This window comes from Anomaloglossus baeobatrachus, chromosome 5 (genome assembly GCF_048569485.1).
Source record: "Anomaloglossus baeobatrachus isolate aAnoBae1 chromosome 5, aAnoBae1.hap1, whole genome shotgun sequence".
Taxonomy (NCBI): Eukaryota; Metazoa; Chordata; class Amphibia; order Anura; family Aromobatidae; genus Anomaloglossus; species Anomaloglossus baeobatrachus.
The window spans coordinates 85,619,496-85,636,282 of record NC_134357.1 but is presented as its reverse complement, the minus strand read 5'-3'; the positions used below and the strand labels follow the sequence as shown (position 1 = coordinate 85,636,282).

The 16,787-nt window shown below is 52.2% G+C and overlaps 1 protein-coding gene across 1 annotated transcript; it reads left to right on the top strand.

Moving 5' to 3' along the window:
* The first annotated feature begins 6,945 nt into the window (after positions 1-6,945).
* Positions 6,946-10,850, top strand: ADO (2-aminoethanethiol dioxygenase). Its single transcript, XM_075348658.1, has one exon. The coding sequence runs from the start codon at positions 7,164-7,166 to the stop codon at positions 7,878-7,880; it is 717 nt and encodes a 238-aa protein (XP_075204773.1). The 5' UTR covers positions 6,946-7,163; the 3' UTR covers positions 7,881-10,850.
* Positions 10,851-16,787: the final 5,937 nt, after the last annotated feature.

Here is a 16,787-nt window from a genome sequence, read left to right as displayed (position 1 = left end):
AGCCATACAAGGCACGTGTGTCACCTTGCCCAGGCGAAGGGCCGCACCCAGGTTTGCAGCATTGTCGCACACGGCCTTACCAGGCTGCAGGTTGAGTGGAGACAACCATTTATCAAAATCAGTCTCCAGAGCTGCCCACAACTCAGTCGCTGTGTGACTCCTATTTCAAAGACATGTCAAGCTAAAGACCGCCTGATGCCGTTGCGCTCTGCTACCAGCATAGTAATGAGGGGTGCGTGATTCCTTCTGCGCAGTGAGAACGCTGGTGGCCTGACCAGGCAGGCTTGGGGCGGAGGTGGAGGACCCAGATGAGGTGGAGGATGCAGAAGCAGTGGCGGAACTTGGACAGACAGAGGATTGACACACAAGTCGTGGGGACGGCAAGACTTGTGCAGCAGACCCTTCACCATCTATCACCATAGTTACCCAGTGGCCAGTCAGCGACATGTAACGTCCCTGTCCATGCTTACTGGTCCAAGTATCGGTGGTGAAATGCACCCGTTCACACACAGAGTTTCTCAAGGAAGCGGTGATGTTGTGTGCGACATGCTGGTGTAGCGCGGGCACACCTTTCTTAGAGAAGTAGTGGCGACTAGGCATCTGGTACTGGGGCACAGCGACAGACATAAGGTCTCTAAAATCCTGTGTGTCCACTAGGCGGAAAGGCAGCATTTCTGTAGTCAACAGCTTACAGAGGGATAGAGTCAACCTCTTCGCTTTGTCATGGGTCGCAGGAAGTGGCCTTTTATTTGACCACATCTGAGGGACAGAGATCTGGCTGCTGTGTGTAGACGGTGTTGAGTCGGGTGTCCCTGGAAAAATGCAGCTTTGTGAGGAAAGTGCAGGCGGAGACATGATGTTGCCTTCATCCAAAGTTGGTGCTATCGATGTCTGAGAGAGCTGTACACACTCACTTGTTTCCCCTTCCAAACCAACTGACGACCTACCAAGCAAACTGCCTGTTGCGGTTACAGTGGTGGAAGTTGTGGGTGGAAAAACAGGTGTGACAGCTGTCCCCACAGTCCTAGAAGATGACGAGCGCGCGGATGCACTGGAAGGGGCAGGCGGTGGATGGTTCGCTCCGCTAGGCCGCATTGCAGCACGGTGAGCTTCCCATCGGGCCATATGATATTTATTCATGTGACGATTCATGGAAGAAGTTGTCAAACTGCTGAGGTTTTGACCTCTACTAAGAGAACCATGACAAATTTTACAGATCACATAATTTGGGCGATCTTTTTCTATGTCAAAAAAGGACCTGGCTAGGCAAGGCTTAGAGGCCATGCGACCTGTTGATCCACCCCGAATAATGCTCAGAGGCAGAGTGGTGGCTGAGGATGCAGTTGTAGACGTGCTACCAGTGCTCCGACTGTGTCCAGGAAGGCGCCAGGTTACTTCGACGTCGGTTGCATCCTCCTCCACCGCCTCTGTTGACCTCCTCGAGTGTCTGACTGTGGGTTGACAGTAGGTGTGATCTAGAACTTAATCATCAATTGTTGTGTTTGCACTCCCCTACCCCTCAGACCGAGTTTCTTCTTGCCCTGACCGAATATTTAAGTTGTCATCCCAATCGGGTATCTGCGTCTCATCTTCATCAGTATGTTCCTCATTGCCTATAACCACAGTTGTTGGAAAGGCAGCATTTTGGTAGCCAACAGTTTGCATATGATGAAAGTCAACCTCCAAGCCATTTCATGCCCTTCTAAAAGCATGTAAAACACAGCGAGGGGACTCCAACCACAGTCTCCCTCGTTGCCACTAACTGGGCCACACACACCCCACTTGACTGGCATCGGTTGACCCCCCCTTTTGACAAAGAAAAAGATGCTTTGCATGAAGCACTCTCAAAAATACGCGTGCCTTTCCCGTCCCCTGGCTGACCCAGGGGAAGAAAAGTCCTCTGAGAGCCATGACTTGTTCATCTTGGTTCTTTTAGAGACACAGCGAGGGGACTCCAACCACAGTCTCCCTCGTTGCCACTAACTGGGCCACACACACCCCACTTGACTGGCATCGGTTGAGCCCCCTTTTGAAAAAGAAAAAGATGCTTTGCATGAAGCACTCTCAAAAATACGCGTGCCTTTCCCGTCCCCTGGCTGACCCAGGGGAAGAAAAGTCCTCTGAGAGCCATGACTTGTTCATCTTGGTTCTTTTAGAGACACAGCGAGGGGACTCCAACCACAGTCTCCCTCGTTGCCACTAACTGGGCCACACACACCCCACTTGACTGGCATCGGTTGAGCCCCCTTTTGAAAAAGAAAAAGATGCTTTGCATGAAGCACTCTCAAAAATACGCGTGCCTTTCCCGTCCCCTGGCTGACCCAGGGGAAGAAAAGTCCTCTGAGAGCCATGACTTGTTCATCTTGGTTCTTTTAGAGACACAGCGAGGGGACTCCAACCACAGTCTCCCTCGTTGCCACTCACTGGGCCACACACACCCCACTTGACTGGCATCGGTTGAGCCCCCTTTTGAAAAAGAAAAAGATGCTTTGCATGAAGCACTCTCAAAAATACGCGTGCCTTTCCCGTCCCCTGGCTGACCCAGGGGAAGAAAAGTCCTCTGAGAGCCATGACTTGTTCATCTTGGTTCTTTTAGAGACACAGCGAGGGGACTCCAACCACAGTCTCCCTCGTTGCCACTAACTGGGCCACACACACCCCACTTGACTGGCATCGGTTGAGCCCCCCTTTTGACAAAGAAAAAGATGCTTTGCATGAAGCACTCTCAAAAATACGCGTGCCTTTCGCCTCCCCTGGCTGACCCAGGGGAAGAAAAGTCCTCTGAGAGCCAGGTCCACATTGTCAGTGGACAGACACGTGTGCTTATCTGCCAGCAGACCCCCAGCAGCACTGAAGACAGGTTCCGAGAGAACGCTGGCTGCAGGACACGACAAGATCCTCAAGGCGTACGTGGCGAGCTCAGGCAATTTATCCAGATTGGAAGCCTAAAATGAGCAGGGCTCAAGTTGCACAATAATGGAATCGATGTTTCTTTGCATATACTCATATATCTGTGTGTCTCCCTCTTTTTCCTTGTCCAGCTGTTTTGTTTTCACATGAGTATATGTCCTTGTCACTTTCCCATGTGTTTGTGTTATGTTGTGAGTTGTTTGTCACCTTTTGGACACCTTTCAGGGTGTTTTCTAGGTGTTTTACTGTGTTTGTGATTGCCTGCCATTGTTTCCTATGGGCTCGAGTTCGGTTCGTCGAACGTTCGACGAGCCGAACTCGAGCCAGACCCCCCGTTCGGCGAACCGCCTCGAGCCGAACCGGGACCGGTTCGCTCATCTCTAGTGATAACATGACTTATACCGCCAGCGCTATACAAACCTTGCACATGCACACGCCCTTGTTCCCTCACGTCCCGGATTCAGAGAGGCGCACTGTACATGTCCGGAAGTCTACAGAAGCTGAATGATGTGAGGGAACAAAGCCACGTGCATGCTTTAGCTTTGTATAGAGCTGGTGGTGACGTCAGCACTTGTAAGTCATGTTATCAGGGCGCCCACAGGGGCGTGATCACATGCTAGTTGGGCTGACTATTCTAATCAAACTAACGTCCCATTGATTAGTCAAAGGGTTCATTTGCATATCATAAACAGATTTTATAAATACTTTTTCTAAAGATCTGCTAATGTGTCCAATGGTGATAAAGGGGCTGTAAGGGTACCGTCACACTAAACCACGTACCAGCGATTCCGACCACGATACAACCTGGTCAGGATCGCTGGTACGTCACCACAGGGTCGCTAGTGAGCTGTCAAACAGTCAGATCTTCCCAACGACGCGGCAACGATACGGCAGTCGCTGGGACCCTGTCACATAGCACGATTCAAATCTTGATTAGTAACATAGGCGTGCAGCTACATTGTCTTTTCCGCGCCCCCTCTGCTCCAATTGGAGATCGTAAATGCGTTGTGACTGGGCGGCCTTGCCTTTAGAAAGCAACATAATAGCGCTTCCATCCTTCTCCATCCTTGTCCATCCTACAGTCCCGATGCAGAATGGACTGTATTACGATCTGCTGCTACACGCGGTCCGGAACAAGTGAATTCAGCCCTCTGAAGTGGACTGCGATCTACAAGCCAGAACAGAGGATGGAAGCGGCCAATCCGAACGCAGTAGCAATCACCAATCGGAACAGAGAGGGCGCGGAAAACAACGAAGATGCACGCCAACGTGAGTCACGAATGAGGTCGTTGGGTAAGGTGTCAACCACACCGATGCGTGCTGCCCTGCGGGAGCCCGATGACCAAAAAATGAACCAGAACAGTGTGTAACGATCAGCGATTTGAAAGCAGGGGCCAGGTCGCTGCTTAGTCTTACACACAGCAAGATCATGATGAGGCCCTGGTACGTCACAAAACCTGTGACTCAGCAGCGATCTCGCTAGCGATCTCACTATGTGAGAAGTACCCCTAAGACAGGAAATTTAGATACATACGCACAACTGCTGGTGGTTCTGGGGACACAAGGGACCTGCCAGGTTCCCTTTAAAGAGTAGCCGTTATTTTACATTTTATTTAATAGATCAATACCAAGTTTTTCCAAAAATAAGACCTCCCCCAAAAATAAGCCCTAGCAGGACTTTTTGGCCTTTTTGGAACAAAGATTAAATATAAGCCATACCCCGAAAATAAGCTCTAGTCGCGGTTCAATAATGAAGTGCCCATGCAGCTAAAAAAAGTTTAAGAATGCTGCAGGACACTTCATTATAGAAAGTAGACACCCCCAGAAGAGAGAAGAAAGAGAGAAGAAAGAGAGAAGACCCTGCGATCATACTCACCAGACGCCACACAGGAGGATCTGTAGCAGAACGCACACCCACACAGATCAGATCCCACACACACATCAAATCGCACACACAATCACACATCAGATCACACGCACACACTCACCACATCCAGCGATATGGAATGCTTCTTACCTGCAGAGAGTCCTGGTACGCAGTGCGGAGGTACGCAGAGGGACCTGCAGTGAAACACATTCATGCGTTTCAGCACCGAGTCCTCAATGTGTTCCACTGCAATGCATCCAATCTTCCCCTGCTGGCTGAAAGCAATGTGTATCGCCGGATGTTGTGAGTGTGTGTGAGCGATCTCATATGTGATTGTGTGAGCGATATAATGTGCGATTGTGTGTGTAATCTGATGTGTGCGTGAGTGTCAGCCAGAAGCAGGGGAGGACGGCTTGCAGCATGCCTACTGGGAGCACCCGCCGAAGATCGCAGGAGGACCTGGGATCGACGCAGACGCCCGGGGTCTGGTAAGTATGAGTCTCCAGGGAAAGGGAGGATCTGCTTTTTTTTGGGGGGTAAACTTACCCCCAACCATGTTTCCCCAAAAATAAGACCTACCCGAAAATAAAAACCATGAAGAAAAATCCAGCAATCGGCGTAGCACTTTTTTAGGGCAAAACAAAGAAGACAGTGCCTTATTTTTGGAAAAACATGGTAGTGCAAATGAAAATAAGCAACTTTGTAGTACTCAGCGTTGCCAACTTGACTTTACTTTTTCTGGACAACGTCTCAAAAAATCATGCACAGACAATATTTTTTACGGACACATTAAAAAAAACCACAACAAATCCTTATGATTATAAGTGAGACATGTCTACAGCCCATAATTGTGATATGAATATGAAGCCGCACTCACTGTGACAAGATAATTAGTCAATTTAATCTGTATAGGTTTCTTCAGTCTCAAAAAATTGTGGACGCCACAGAGATTTTTAAAGATGGGACGAAAAAGTGCCTCATTTTTGCTGACTGTCATGAAATTTCTGGCCGATTAGCATCCTAGGTAACAGTCCAGGTTGCCCCATGTGAAGCAATCACTGCCATAACAGCCGCTGTTAAAATAACAGACACCGCGTAGAGTGATCTGAAGTGATCGGTACCTAGACGGACGCTCTCCACCACTGACCAGCGCTGTTTGGCTAAATACAGGCCAGCTACCGGAGTAATGATGGAACCAGAACATCTGATAATTTGTGTACAGGATCACGCTATCGGCAGCACAACGTCTCTTTACATGGGAAATTGTGCTGCCGAAAATGATTTTCGTGCCGGTATGGCCGAGCTCAACAGCTCTGAACGGCTTGTGCCGTCAACTCTGGCAGAAGCCAAAGAGCTGACTGATTGGCTGCAGCGTTGTAGATGTGACGCCCGAAGTGCAGACAATAACAGATACAGGGAGAAGTGGCTGAGAATCAGAACTGGACCGGGGAAGGGTGAGTAGAGCCCAGTTTAATACATCCTGGGACGAGAGGTACTCCATAGGCAATTTGCACACACACACTGGATTTATTGAGAATCAGTAGAAATTTGGTGTAAAATCTCCAGTTTCCTTTACATCTCAAAAATTTTCACTTTTCGCTCTGAAAACTGAGGTAAGTCTCTGTGTGAACACACCCCAAGAAAAAGACTTTGGGGTTCATCAAAACTCATGAAGGAGCAGCTGGTGACCAATCAGAATCCAGCTCTCAGTTTTCACAAGCCTCTTTATAAATGGAAGCTGCAGTCTGATTGGTTGTTCTGCACAGCGGCTCCCCCTGCGATGTCAGCCCGCAGCACTGTACACTGCTGTGCTGATGTGTGAGGAGAGGTATGCGCAGCTCTGGACTACATGTGTTTCGTGCCAAGTTTTGTAAACGAACCGTCCAGGCTATAAACATTACACAGCGCAGCTCCCTCAGCTCAGGGCAATGTCAAAGTCAATGGACTTCAGCGCAAATCATTTAAAGCGATCCTCCCAGCGTGACCTATCACACAGCGGCTGCACGCAACCCGCGCCGCACTGCATTATGGGAGTTGTAGTCCTAGTAAAAGCCCAGTGATATGTTATTCAGTCCCTCAGCATCCCCCCGGGACCCCAGACGTGCGCAGCCGTGTACATGGAGGACTCTCCCGCTCCCCCCCCCCCCCCCGCATTAATGCAGCTGTGTCATTCGCTACAGAAAAGAATAGCAGGAAACAGGCAAGGCCTGGACTACAAGTCCCATAAGCCCGCGCAGCCATGTAAGAGCGCCGTGTCCGGGGCAGACGTGTGTCCGCTATTTGCATGAATGGGTGGCGGATCATGAGGGAGCAGAGCTGCGTGTAACGGCTGCGGTCACCGGGGGATGTCACCGGCAGGACGGAGCTAGGCGCCAGCGGGAGGGCGATGCCGAGGGACGTGATGAACTCGCTGATCCAGAAGATCGCCCGCCAGGCCCGGCTCACGTTCCGCGGCGTTGGCAGCAGCGGGGACGCGAAGAGCTTTGCGGAGAATGTGACGCAGCTGAGGAAGCTGGTGAGCGAGATCCGGGCCGAGGACCTGAAGATCCATCCGCGGAGCAGCGCGCAGGCCCCGGCCAGCCCGCCCGTCACCTACATGCACATCTGCGAGACGGACGGCTTCAGCATGGGGGTGTTCCTGCTGAAGGGCGGCTCCAGCATCCCGCTGCACGACCACCCGGGGATGCACGGCATGCTCAAGGTGCTGTACGGCAAGGTGCTCATCAGGGGCTTCGACAAGGCGGAGGCGCCGCCTCCCGGGACCGCCGGCTCCGTGCTGCGGGCCGTGCTGCGCTCCACCGGGGAGTACAGCGACAGCAGCCCGCCCTGCCTGCTCAGCCCGCACCGCGACAACCTGCACCAGATCAGCGCCGTGGACGGGCCCGCCGCCTTCCTGGACATCCTGGCGCCGCCGTACGACCCCGAGGACGGCCGGGACTGCCACTACTACAAGCTGCTGCCGCCCAGCCAGGCCCCGTCCCCCGCCTCCCCGGAGCAGAGCGCGGCCGGCGCCTCCGAGGCCGTCTGGCTGCTGGAAATCCCCCAACCCGACGACTTCTGGTGCGGGGGGGAGCCCTACCCGGGGCCCATAGTGTCCGTCTGACCAGCTACCTCCAGAGCCCCCCTCACCCATCATGATGTGCTGCCGCTGCAGAACCTCTTCAGTAACATTGGAGTCGGTGCTTGTGTGGAAACCGTTGGATAACGTCCTTTACGGAAGACGAGCGAGCATCACCCTAGGACTTTAAAAATGGCGGCTGACCCTGTAGGTGTCATCCTTCACTTCCAAAGTAGAGACATGTGCGAGATCTACTGACTCCGCCAACATGGAGACTGGCAGTCCGCCCTCTCCTGACCTGTGCCCTCCGCCAACATGGAGACTACCAGCCCACCCTCCCCTGACCTATGACCTCCGCCAGCATGGAGACTACCAACCCACCCTCCCCTGACCTGTGCCCTCCGCCAGCATGGTGACTACCAGCCCAACCCTCCCCTGACCTGTGCCCTCCGCCAGCATGGAGACTACCAGCCCAACCCTCCCCTGACCTGTGCCCTCCGCCAGCATGGAGACTACCAGCCCAACCCTCCCCTGACCTCTGCCCTCCGCCAGCATGGAGACTACCAGCCCAACCCTCCCCTGACCTCTGCCCTCCGCCAGCATGGTGACTACCAACCCGACCCTCCCCTGACCTGTGCCCTCCGCCAGCATGGAGACTACCAGCCCAACCCTCCCCTGACCTCTGCCCTCCGCCAGCATGGAGACTACCAGCCCACCCTCCCCTGACCTGTGCCCTCCGCCAACATGGAGACTACCAGCCCACCCTCCCCTGACCTGTGGCCTCCGCCAGCATGGAGACTACCAGCCCAACCCTCCCCTGACCTGTGGCCTCCGCCAGCATGGAGACTACCAGCCCACCCTCCCCTGACCTGTGCCCTCCGCCAGCATGGAGACTACCAGCCCAACCCTCCCCTGACCTGTGCCCTCCGCCAGCATGGAGACTACCAGCCCAACCCTCCCCTGACCTGTGCCCTCCGCCAGCATGGAGACTACCAGCCCACCCTCCCCTGACCTGTGCCCTCCGCCAGCATGGAGACTACCAGCCCAACCCTCCCCTGACCTGTGCCCTCCGCCAGCATGGAGACTACCAGCCCACCCTCCCCTGACCTGTGCCCTCCGCCAGCATGGAGACTACCAGCCCAACCCTCCCCTGACCTGTGCCCTCCGCCAGCATGGAGACTACCAGCCCACCCTCCCCTGACCTGTGCCCTCCGCCAGCATGGTGACTACCAGCCCACCCTCCCCTGACCTGTGCCCTCCGCCAGCATGGTGACTACCAGCCCACCCTTCCCTGACCTGTGCCCTCTGCCAGCATGGTGACTACCAGCCCACCCTCCCCTGACCTGTGCCCTCCGCCAGCATGGTGACTACCAGCCCACCCTCCCCTGACCTGTGCCCTCCGCCAGCATGGTGACTACCAGCCCACCCTCCCCTGACCTGTGCCCTCCGCCAGCATGGTGACTACCAGCCCACCCTCCCCTGACCTGTGCCCTCCGCCAGCATGGTGACTACCAGCCCACCCTCCCCTGACCTGTGCCCTCCGCCAGCATGGTGACTACCAGCCCACCCTCCCCTGACCTGTGCCCTCCGCCAGCATGGTTACTACCAGCCCACCCTCCCCTGACCTGTGCCCTCCGCCAGCATGGTGACTACCAGCCCACCCTCCCCTGACCTGTGCCCTCCGCCAGCATGGAGACTACCAGCCCACCCTCCCCTGACCTGTGCCCTCCGCCAGCATGGAGACTACCAGCCCGATCCTCCCCTGACCTGTGCCCTCTGGCAGCATGGAGACTACCAACCCGACCCTCCCCTGACCTGTGGCCTCCGCCAGCATGGTGACTACCAACCCGACCCTCCCCTGACCTGTGCCCTCTGCCAGAATGGTGACTACCAGCCCACCCTCCCCTGACCTGTGCCCTCCGCCAGCATGGAGACTACCAGCCCACCCTCCCCTGACCTGTGCCCTCCGCCAGCATGGTGACTACCAGCCCACCCTCCCCTGACCTGTGCCCTCCGCCAGCATGGAGACTACCAGCCCACCCTCCCCTGACCTGTGCCCTCCGCCAGCATGGAGACTACCAGCCCAATCCTCCCCTGACCTGTGCCCTCCGCCAGCATGGAGACTACCAACCCAATCCTCCCCTGACCTGTGCCCTCTGGCAGCATGGAGACTACCAACCCGACCCTCCCCTGACCTGTGCCCTCTGGCAGCATGGAGACTACCAGCCCACCCTCCCCTGACCTGTGGCCTCCGCCAGCATGGTGACTAACAACCCGACCCTCCCCTGACCTGTGCCCTCCGCCAGCCAACATGGAAGCTGCCAGCCCACCCCTCCCTGACCTGTGCCCTCTGCCAACAGTGTCTGCCTGCCTGACTCTTCTCCCCAACCCCCCCCCCCCCTATCTGCGCCCACGCCAGCCCACAGCAGCACCTCTCCCCCAAAGCTGCTGTCCTGCCATCTCTCAGAACCCTTTCACACTTACTACCCACGTTCCCTGGTCCCGTCGGGGTGTCCGTCCGAACCTCCTCTTCAAAACAGGTTTCGGAAGGAAGCTCCGACTCGACCATTGCACGTAGGTAATGTGTGAAAGCTGCCTAAAGCCTCATTCACACAGCGCTTTTTTTCTGTTTAATCCAGTTTTGTTCTTTGCCATTACTGAAGTCAGATGATGAGCAAAAAATAATTCAAAGACTCCGACCCTCTAATCATTAAAAAAGAAAAGTTCTATGGCCTTCACTCGGGTGGCAGTGATGAGTGGGTTTTTGTTTTGTCCATGGACCCATTAGTTTGGCTAGTTCACATTTGGTCCACAAACATCATGTGAATCCTAATGGGCACCATGAAAACGGGCATGTGTGAATGAGGCCTTACCACGCGCGGCTGCGGCCCTGTGATGCCCTCATGTTGTTTATTGACCGTGTATAGTTTACATTCACTTCTCAAAACATCCCACTGTACAAATAGGAGGAGGATGGGGGAAATCACTTGCTGCTTTTTTTTTTTTTTTTTTTTTTGCACAAATCAGATATTCAGAAAACACAGCAGCTGTCGTAACCCGCTGGGTGTTGTAGTTCTGTAATGCCCGGAGAGCTATCGCCAGTTCCCAGCTGTCAGGCCTGGCCAGGACGCAGCCCCCTGATCTATAGATTACCATTGTTTACTAGGGATGTGTGGTGCTGGCGCAGGCTTCACTACCAGACCTCTGCCGTCTTGTATAATTAGACGTAATGCACGGCCCTCGCTATATATAGCAGCGCGGCCACTCTTCCCTCTATAATGTGCCGTATCTCACTTCCTGGCCTCTTCCTGTCTTGTAGATTTCTTTTAAAAGGGGCATCATGCCATAAGAAGGAGAAAAGTCTTTCTTGATGTACAAGGTCTTGGGGTGAAGTCTGGAAGGAGGAGGGGGATTATAACGCTAAAGGTCCACTGACTGACAGTATCCTCTAAAGATGCCACATTCCTCTGTTTCCTCTTGTATTGTCCTTCATCAAGCTCAGTGTTTATGATCTGGACGCCGGGTAATGGATGGCGGACGTGTCTCCTCCCGCGGGCTGTATGTGAGGGTCCGCCGCCATTGTCGACCACTACGTATTTTCTTGAAATGACGAGTATAGGAATCGTGTAATTGACATTACTGCCTCTCTTCTTATGTATAGTATTTATAAGTCTTAGGAGAATATGCATTTAGAAAAACAAAAAAATATATATTGAACCTTGAATTTTAATGGGCCTTAAAGCTGAGTAGTGATTATCTGCTTATCGCCTTTGTCCCTGCTGTATTCTTCCACGTTTAACTGTAATTGACACACGTTAAATTCTTTCTGTTACTACATTTCACAAATTATATGACATAAATGTATTTTTCTTGAAAAAAGCTGTTTTGTTTTTCTTAATGCCTGACTTTAGTGGCCCTAAAAGAAGACCAGCAGAACCAAAGCAGTGCCCACATGATTATATATTAGTGATGGGCAGTCCGGCTCTTTTTGGTGGTCCGGTTTCCATGGCTCCGCTCACCAAAAAGAGCCGACTTTTTCGGATCGTTATTGGTTCCCCATTAAATGTGTTCACCCCAAGTGAACACCTATTTAAGATTATAGTAACCCCGCCCACCCGCGGCTAAACTTCGCCCACTTACAAGGGACCAATTAGATTGAGTGGGCGGGGTTAACTGCAGGGTTTCAGCGGTGGTAAGAGCTGTTTAGAGAATTTAGTGTCTCTCACTGGGGATCCGGCTCCTGTCAGTCACAGCAGGGAGCCGGATCTTTGTGTCGGATTGTTTGCGACCGACACATCACTATTATATATTCATCTCTTCTAGTCTGTGCTGCTGATCCTTCGGCATTGCCTACCTGTCATACTCCAGTACGAGACTGCTGCAGCCAATCACCAGTCATACTTATTCCATAAGGGCTATGCTAGATTCGAAGAGCATCAGCACTGAATAGAAGAGGTAAGTTTGAGATGGTGAAATTTGCCCTATACGTTGGCCACGTGAATCTGTGGCCATTGGAATAGGGACTCTGCAGTTGATCTTCTACCTGCCAGCATATGTGGCTCCATTTATTTTTTTGACTAGCCATCCTGGCACGATCGATATCACGTGTGTCTCGTAACAATATCACGCCAGGCAAATTTGATCAAAAGAGCTGCAGATGTCAAGAGGTGGTTTGTTGAGCTCTTGACCAGGTCCTTCCCATGGATTTGCACCAACTCTAGTGATTACTGTCAAGTCTCTTATATGTATTACAAATGTTCTAAAATATCGTGTATAAAATATTTGATGTGAATGCCCGACTCTAGGCTCCCCACACATCCGTCCCTGCTGCTTGGCACAAAAACGCATGTAGTAAAATGAAAACTAATGCCATAGTTTTTGTCAACCATTTTTCTTCCGTGGTATCTTTTGGCTATCGAACTGAAAAAATATTTTTTTCCGTTAAATGGCCCAAGAAATACCACTGAATATAAAACAGTTGACATTAGTTGTTGTCACGGTTTTCGTGACGCACTTCCGATGTAGTTAGCAACGTCGTTGTGTGTGTTACACTTACGAGCGACTCCGAACGATTGCAGAAATAGCGAAAATCGTTGACATGTCGTTCATTTTCAAAATATTGTTCGTCATTTCGAACGCAGCAGATATATTACTACGTTTGACACCCTGCCAACGACTAACATCGTTAGTGCGTCTGTCATCAGCGACGCGGGTGTGTTACGAGCAATGCTCCAAGCCTCCTCCGCTGTGATTGGTGTCACGCCAGGGTGTAGGCTATGGACAATTATACGCCTCTGTCATTGCCGGAATCGTTGGAAGGATTGCTGTGTGACGGTGTCCACACGACAGCCTTGGTCAAACAATATATCGCTGAACGATGTAGCGTCGTTTGTGAGATGGGTACGTGTGACCGCTACAAAACGACCTATGAGCGATCTCTGCAAATCGTAGCAACGATCTGGGTGTGTCACATCGTTAACGAGATCGCTAGCGATATCGTTGTGTGTAAAGTGGCCTTAAAGCTGGCCATTCACATTAGACTGTGCTCTGCCTAATGAACATTTGGCAAACTGTCTTCTTGTTCCCCAGTACAATGGAACCTCGCTTAACGAGTAACCCAGTTAACGAGAATTTCGCTTAACAAGCAAAGCTTTCTGTAAATTTGTAACTTGATTTACGAGAAAGCTTTGTTGTACGAGCAAAATCCTCACCGCACACACTTCTGGTTCCGTACATCCACCGTGCTCTGACCCGCACTTGCAGTCCACGCACGCGCGCACACACACATGCACGCGCACATACAGTATTATCCTCACCTTACCTTCCGTTCCACCGCCGGCCTCATGATTCTTGTAGTTCCTGGGTACATCGTGACATCCTCGAGGCGAACTACAAGACCCACGAGGCCTGCGATGGAACGGAAGGTAAGGTGAGCATATGTGTACCTTCATTTCCATCGCCGGCCTCCTGGGTCCTGTAGTTCGACGCTCCAGGATGTGTATCAGTAACCATCGGCGATGAAGCAGGAACTTCCTGTCACCGCTACTCAAAGGCAGCGCGCTGACCAATCCGAGGCTCCTGCCTTTGACGTCAGCGCTCTGGGTGCGGAACTTCACCACTCGTCGTCATGGTTACCCGATACACAGCCCGTGCTACTGAACAGCAAGTCCCAACAGGCCGGCGATGGAACGGAAGGTAAAGTGAGCATAGTGTGTGTGTGTGTGTGTGTGTGTGTGTGTGTGTGGAATTGCACAACAGGGGACCAGGATGGGACATTTAACAAGTTGTGGAACGAATTGTCTGCATTGCAGTGATTTCCTATGGGAAATCTTGCTTTGCCTAACGAGTAACTTGGTTAACAAGCACATTCCCAGAACGGATTGTACTCGTTAACCAAGGTTCCACTGTACAACTGAGCAGTCGGTTAAGCCAAGCGTTTGTGTGTCAATGGAGAAAAGGCCTTTAAAGGAGTTGTCTGAGGTTGGGGGTACAGGTCTGCAGTCACTCTGCACACTTGTGATTCCTCGCAGTGTGCACGGTCAGGATTCTCTGGTGCAGATGCTGGGAGCAAGTGAGTGCGTGATTGTAAGGCCAGGGTCACATGGGGACTGCTGCGATCCTCACATGACACTCTGCTCATAATGGCAGCACAGCGGGAGCAGAGTGTCATGCGAGTGTCGCTGCGACTGAGGTGTGATCGGACCACAGCTGCGGGGGGCGGGCCGACTCTGAGGAGGGTAGAGAGGAATTTATCTCCCTCTCTTCTCTCCTCCATTGCCGGCTATTGCCACTCTCGCTCTGCGCTCGCAGTACATCGGTGTACTGCGAGTGCAGTGTGATTTTTCTCTTGCCCCATAGACGTGAATGGGTGCGAGAGAAACAAGGATCGCATTGCACCTGCAGCATATGCTGCAACTGTTTTCTCGGTCAGATTAGGGCTGAGAAAATAATCGCTCATGGGAGCTGACACACAGGCTAATATTGGCCTGAGTGGAATGCGATGCATCTCTCATTCCACTCGCTCCGACTTTTATGCCATGTCTTAGGCCTAAGTTAGCGATTTGCATACATGCAGTCACATGCTGACTAGACGTGCACGACCTCTCAATACAACTAAATTGAGTGAGGCCACATACGTCTAGTTGGAATGTGGCCACAAGTATACAAATCTCTTAAGGTGGCTTTACACACTGCAACATCGCAAACATCGCTGTAACGTCACCGGTTTTGTGACGTAATAGCGACCTCCCCAGCGACATTGCAGTGTGTGAAACACATCAGCGACCTGGCCCCTGCTGTGAAGTTGCTGATGGCTACAAATCGTTCAGGACCATTCTTTGGTCCTTTGTTTCCCGCTGTGCAGCATGATCACTAGAAAGTCTTAGTGTGTAAAGGGGATTTTACAGCGACTTCGTTAGCGACTTCCCTTTCAAAAAGCTGCTTTACAAAGTCCCCAATGACTAGCTAGGTCGTTCTGCAGGTCCGGATCGCTGTTGCGTCGTTGGCCAGGTCTGCCTGTTTGACAGCTCACCAGAGACTTTGTAGCGATCCCGGCCAGGTTGGGATCGCTGGTGGGATCGCTCTGTGTGTAAAGGGGCCTTTACTTGCGGTGACATGACTGCCTGGTCTTGGCACTGGAGCATCTTGACAGCACACATGGAGTTGGCAGAAGGTATGTGCACATACATCTTTCAGCCAGATAACTATTTGGGGAAAATGCTAAGTGTTTTTTTCTTTAAGTGGCTTTTTCAAGGTCTTAGGCCCTGTGTGCACTTACCGTTTTTTTTCCTGCGGTTTTGCTGCATGTTTCTCTGCAGTGAATCGCCAGCAAAACCTATGGAAAAAAAAAATGCTTTGCGCACTATGCGGAATTTGACAGCTGCATGTTTTCCTGCGGGATTCCCGCAGCAAAAACAATTGCATGTCACATCTTTTCCGCACGTCGCTGCGGCATTTCACTCCATTGACTGCCATGTAATCGTGAAATCCTGCAGGGAATAACGCAGGCAGCAAATTCTTTGCGTTTTCCTGCGTTATTCCCTCCGGTATTTCGCGGTTTACCTGCGGTAATGTACATCGCTGCCTGCGGTTTGCAGGGAAGTGATGTCATTATGCCAGGAAGAGTAAGCGGAGCAGAGTAAACACACACACACACACACACACACACACACACACACACACACACACACACACCCCCTATAGAATACACATAAAAAGCAAACGGAAATATAGAAAACAAAACACGTGTGCTCCGCCGTATTTTTACCTTCCAGCCGAGGTAAGCACACAGCGGCGGCCCGGTATTCTCAGGCTGGGGAAGGTGAGGGGCAGGGTTAATGTCCCCAGCCTCCCTCCTCCCCCCTCCCGCAGCCGAGAATAGCAGCCGCAGCTGCCCCGGGACTGCCGCATGCAGTATGCGACAGTCCCGGAGTGTCTCGGCTCTTCTTGTTGCCGTGATGCGGTGGCAATCAAGGTAATGTAAGGAGTTAATGGCGGCGGATCGCCGCCACTAGGTCCAGGCTTGATCATGGCAGCGTCTGAGACAGCTGACATGATCAACCCGTAAGTAAAGTGAAAAAACACACACACCGAAAAATCCTTTATTTTAAATAAAACACAAAGCTCCTGGTTCACCATTTTATTACACCCCCCCCCCCCCCCCGAAACACACCGCTCCGGCGTAATTCACAGCTCCGGCGTAATCCTGCGATGCCTGCATCCAGCTGAGACTGACACAGCGCTGAATGCAGCCTCGCAGCGAGACAGCAGAGGTAACCACAGGGCATTTCCCACGGCCGGTAATGTGAACTCACTACCGACCGTGAGAAATGCAGCGTGTGCTCACAGGGACTCTATCTATCCATCCTTCTAGCTATTCTTCTATCTGTCTATTTCTCTATCTATGTCGGAATGAAATTACTTTTTTTTTTCTTTTTTCAATGTGCTTTATTG

Bases quoted from the DNA above. Each gene is read 5' to 3' on its own strand.
- ADO (XM_075348658.1), top strand. From the start codon at position 7,164: ATGCCGAGGGACGTGATGAACTCGCTGATCCAGAAGATCGCCCGCCAG.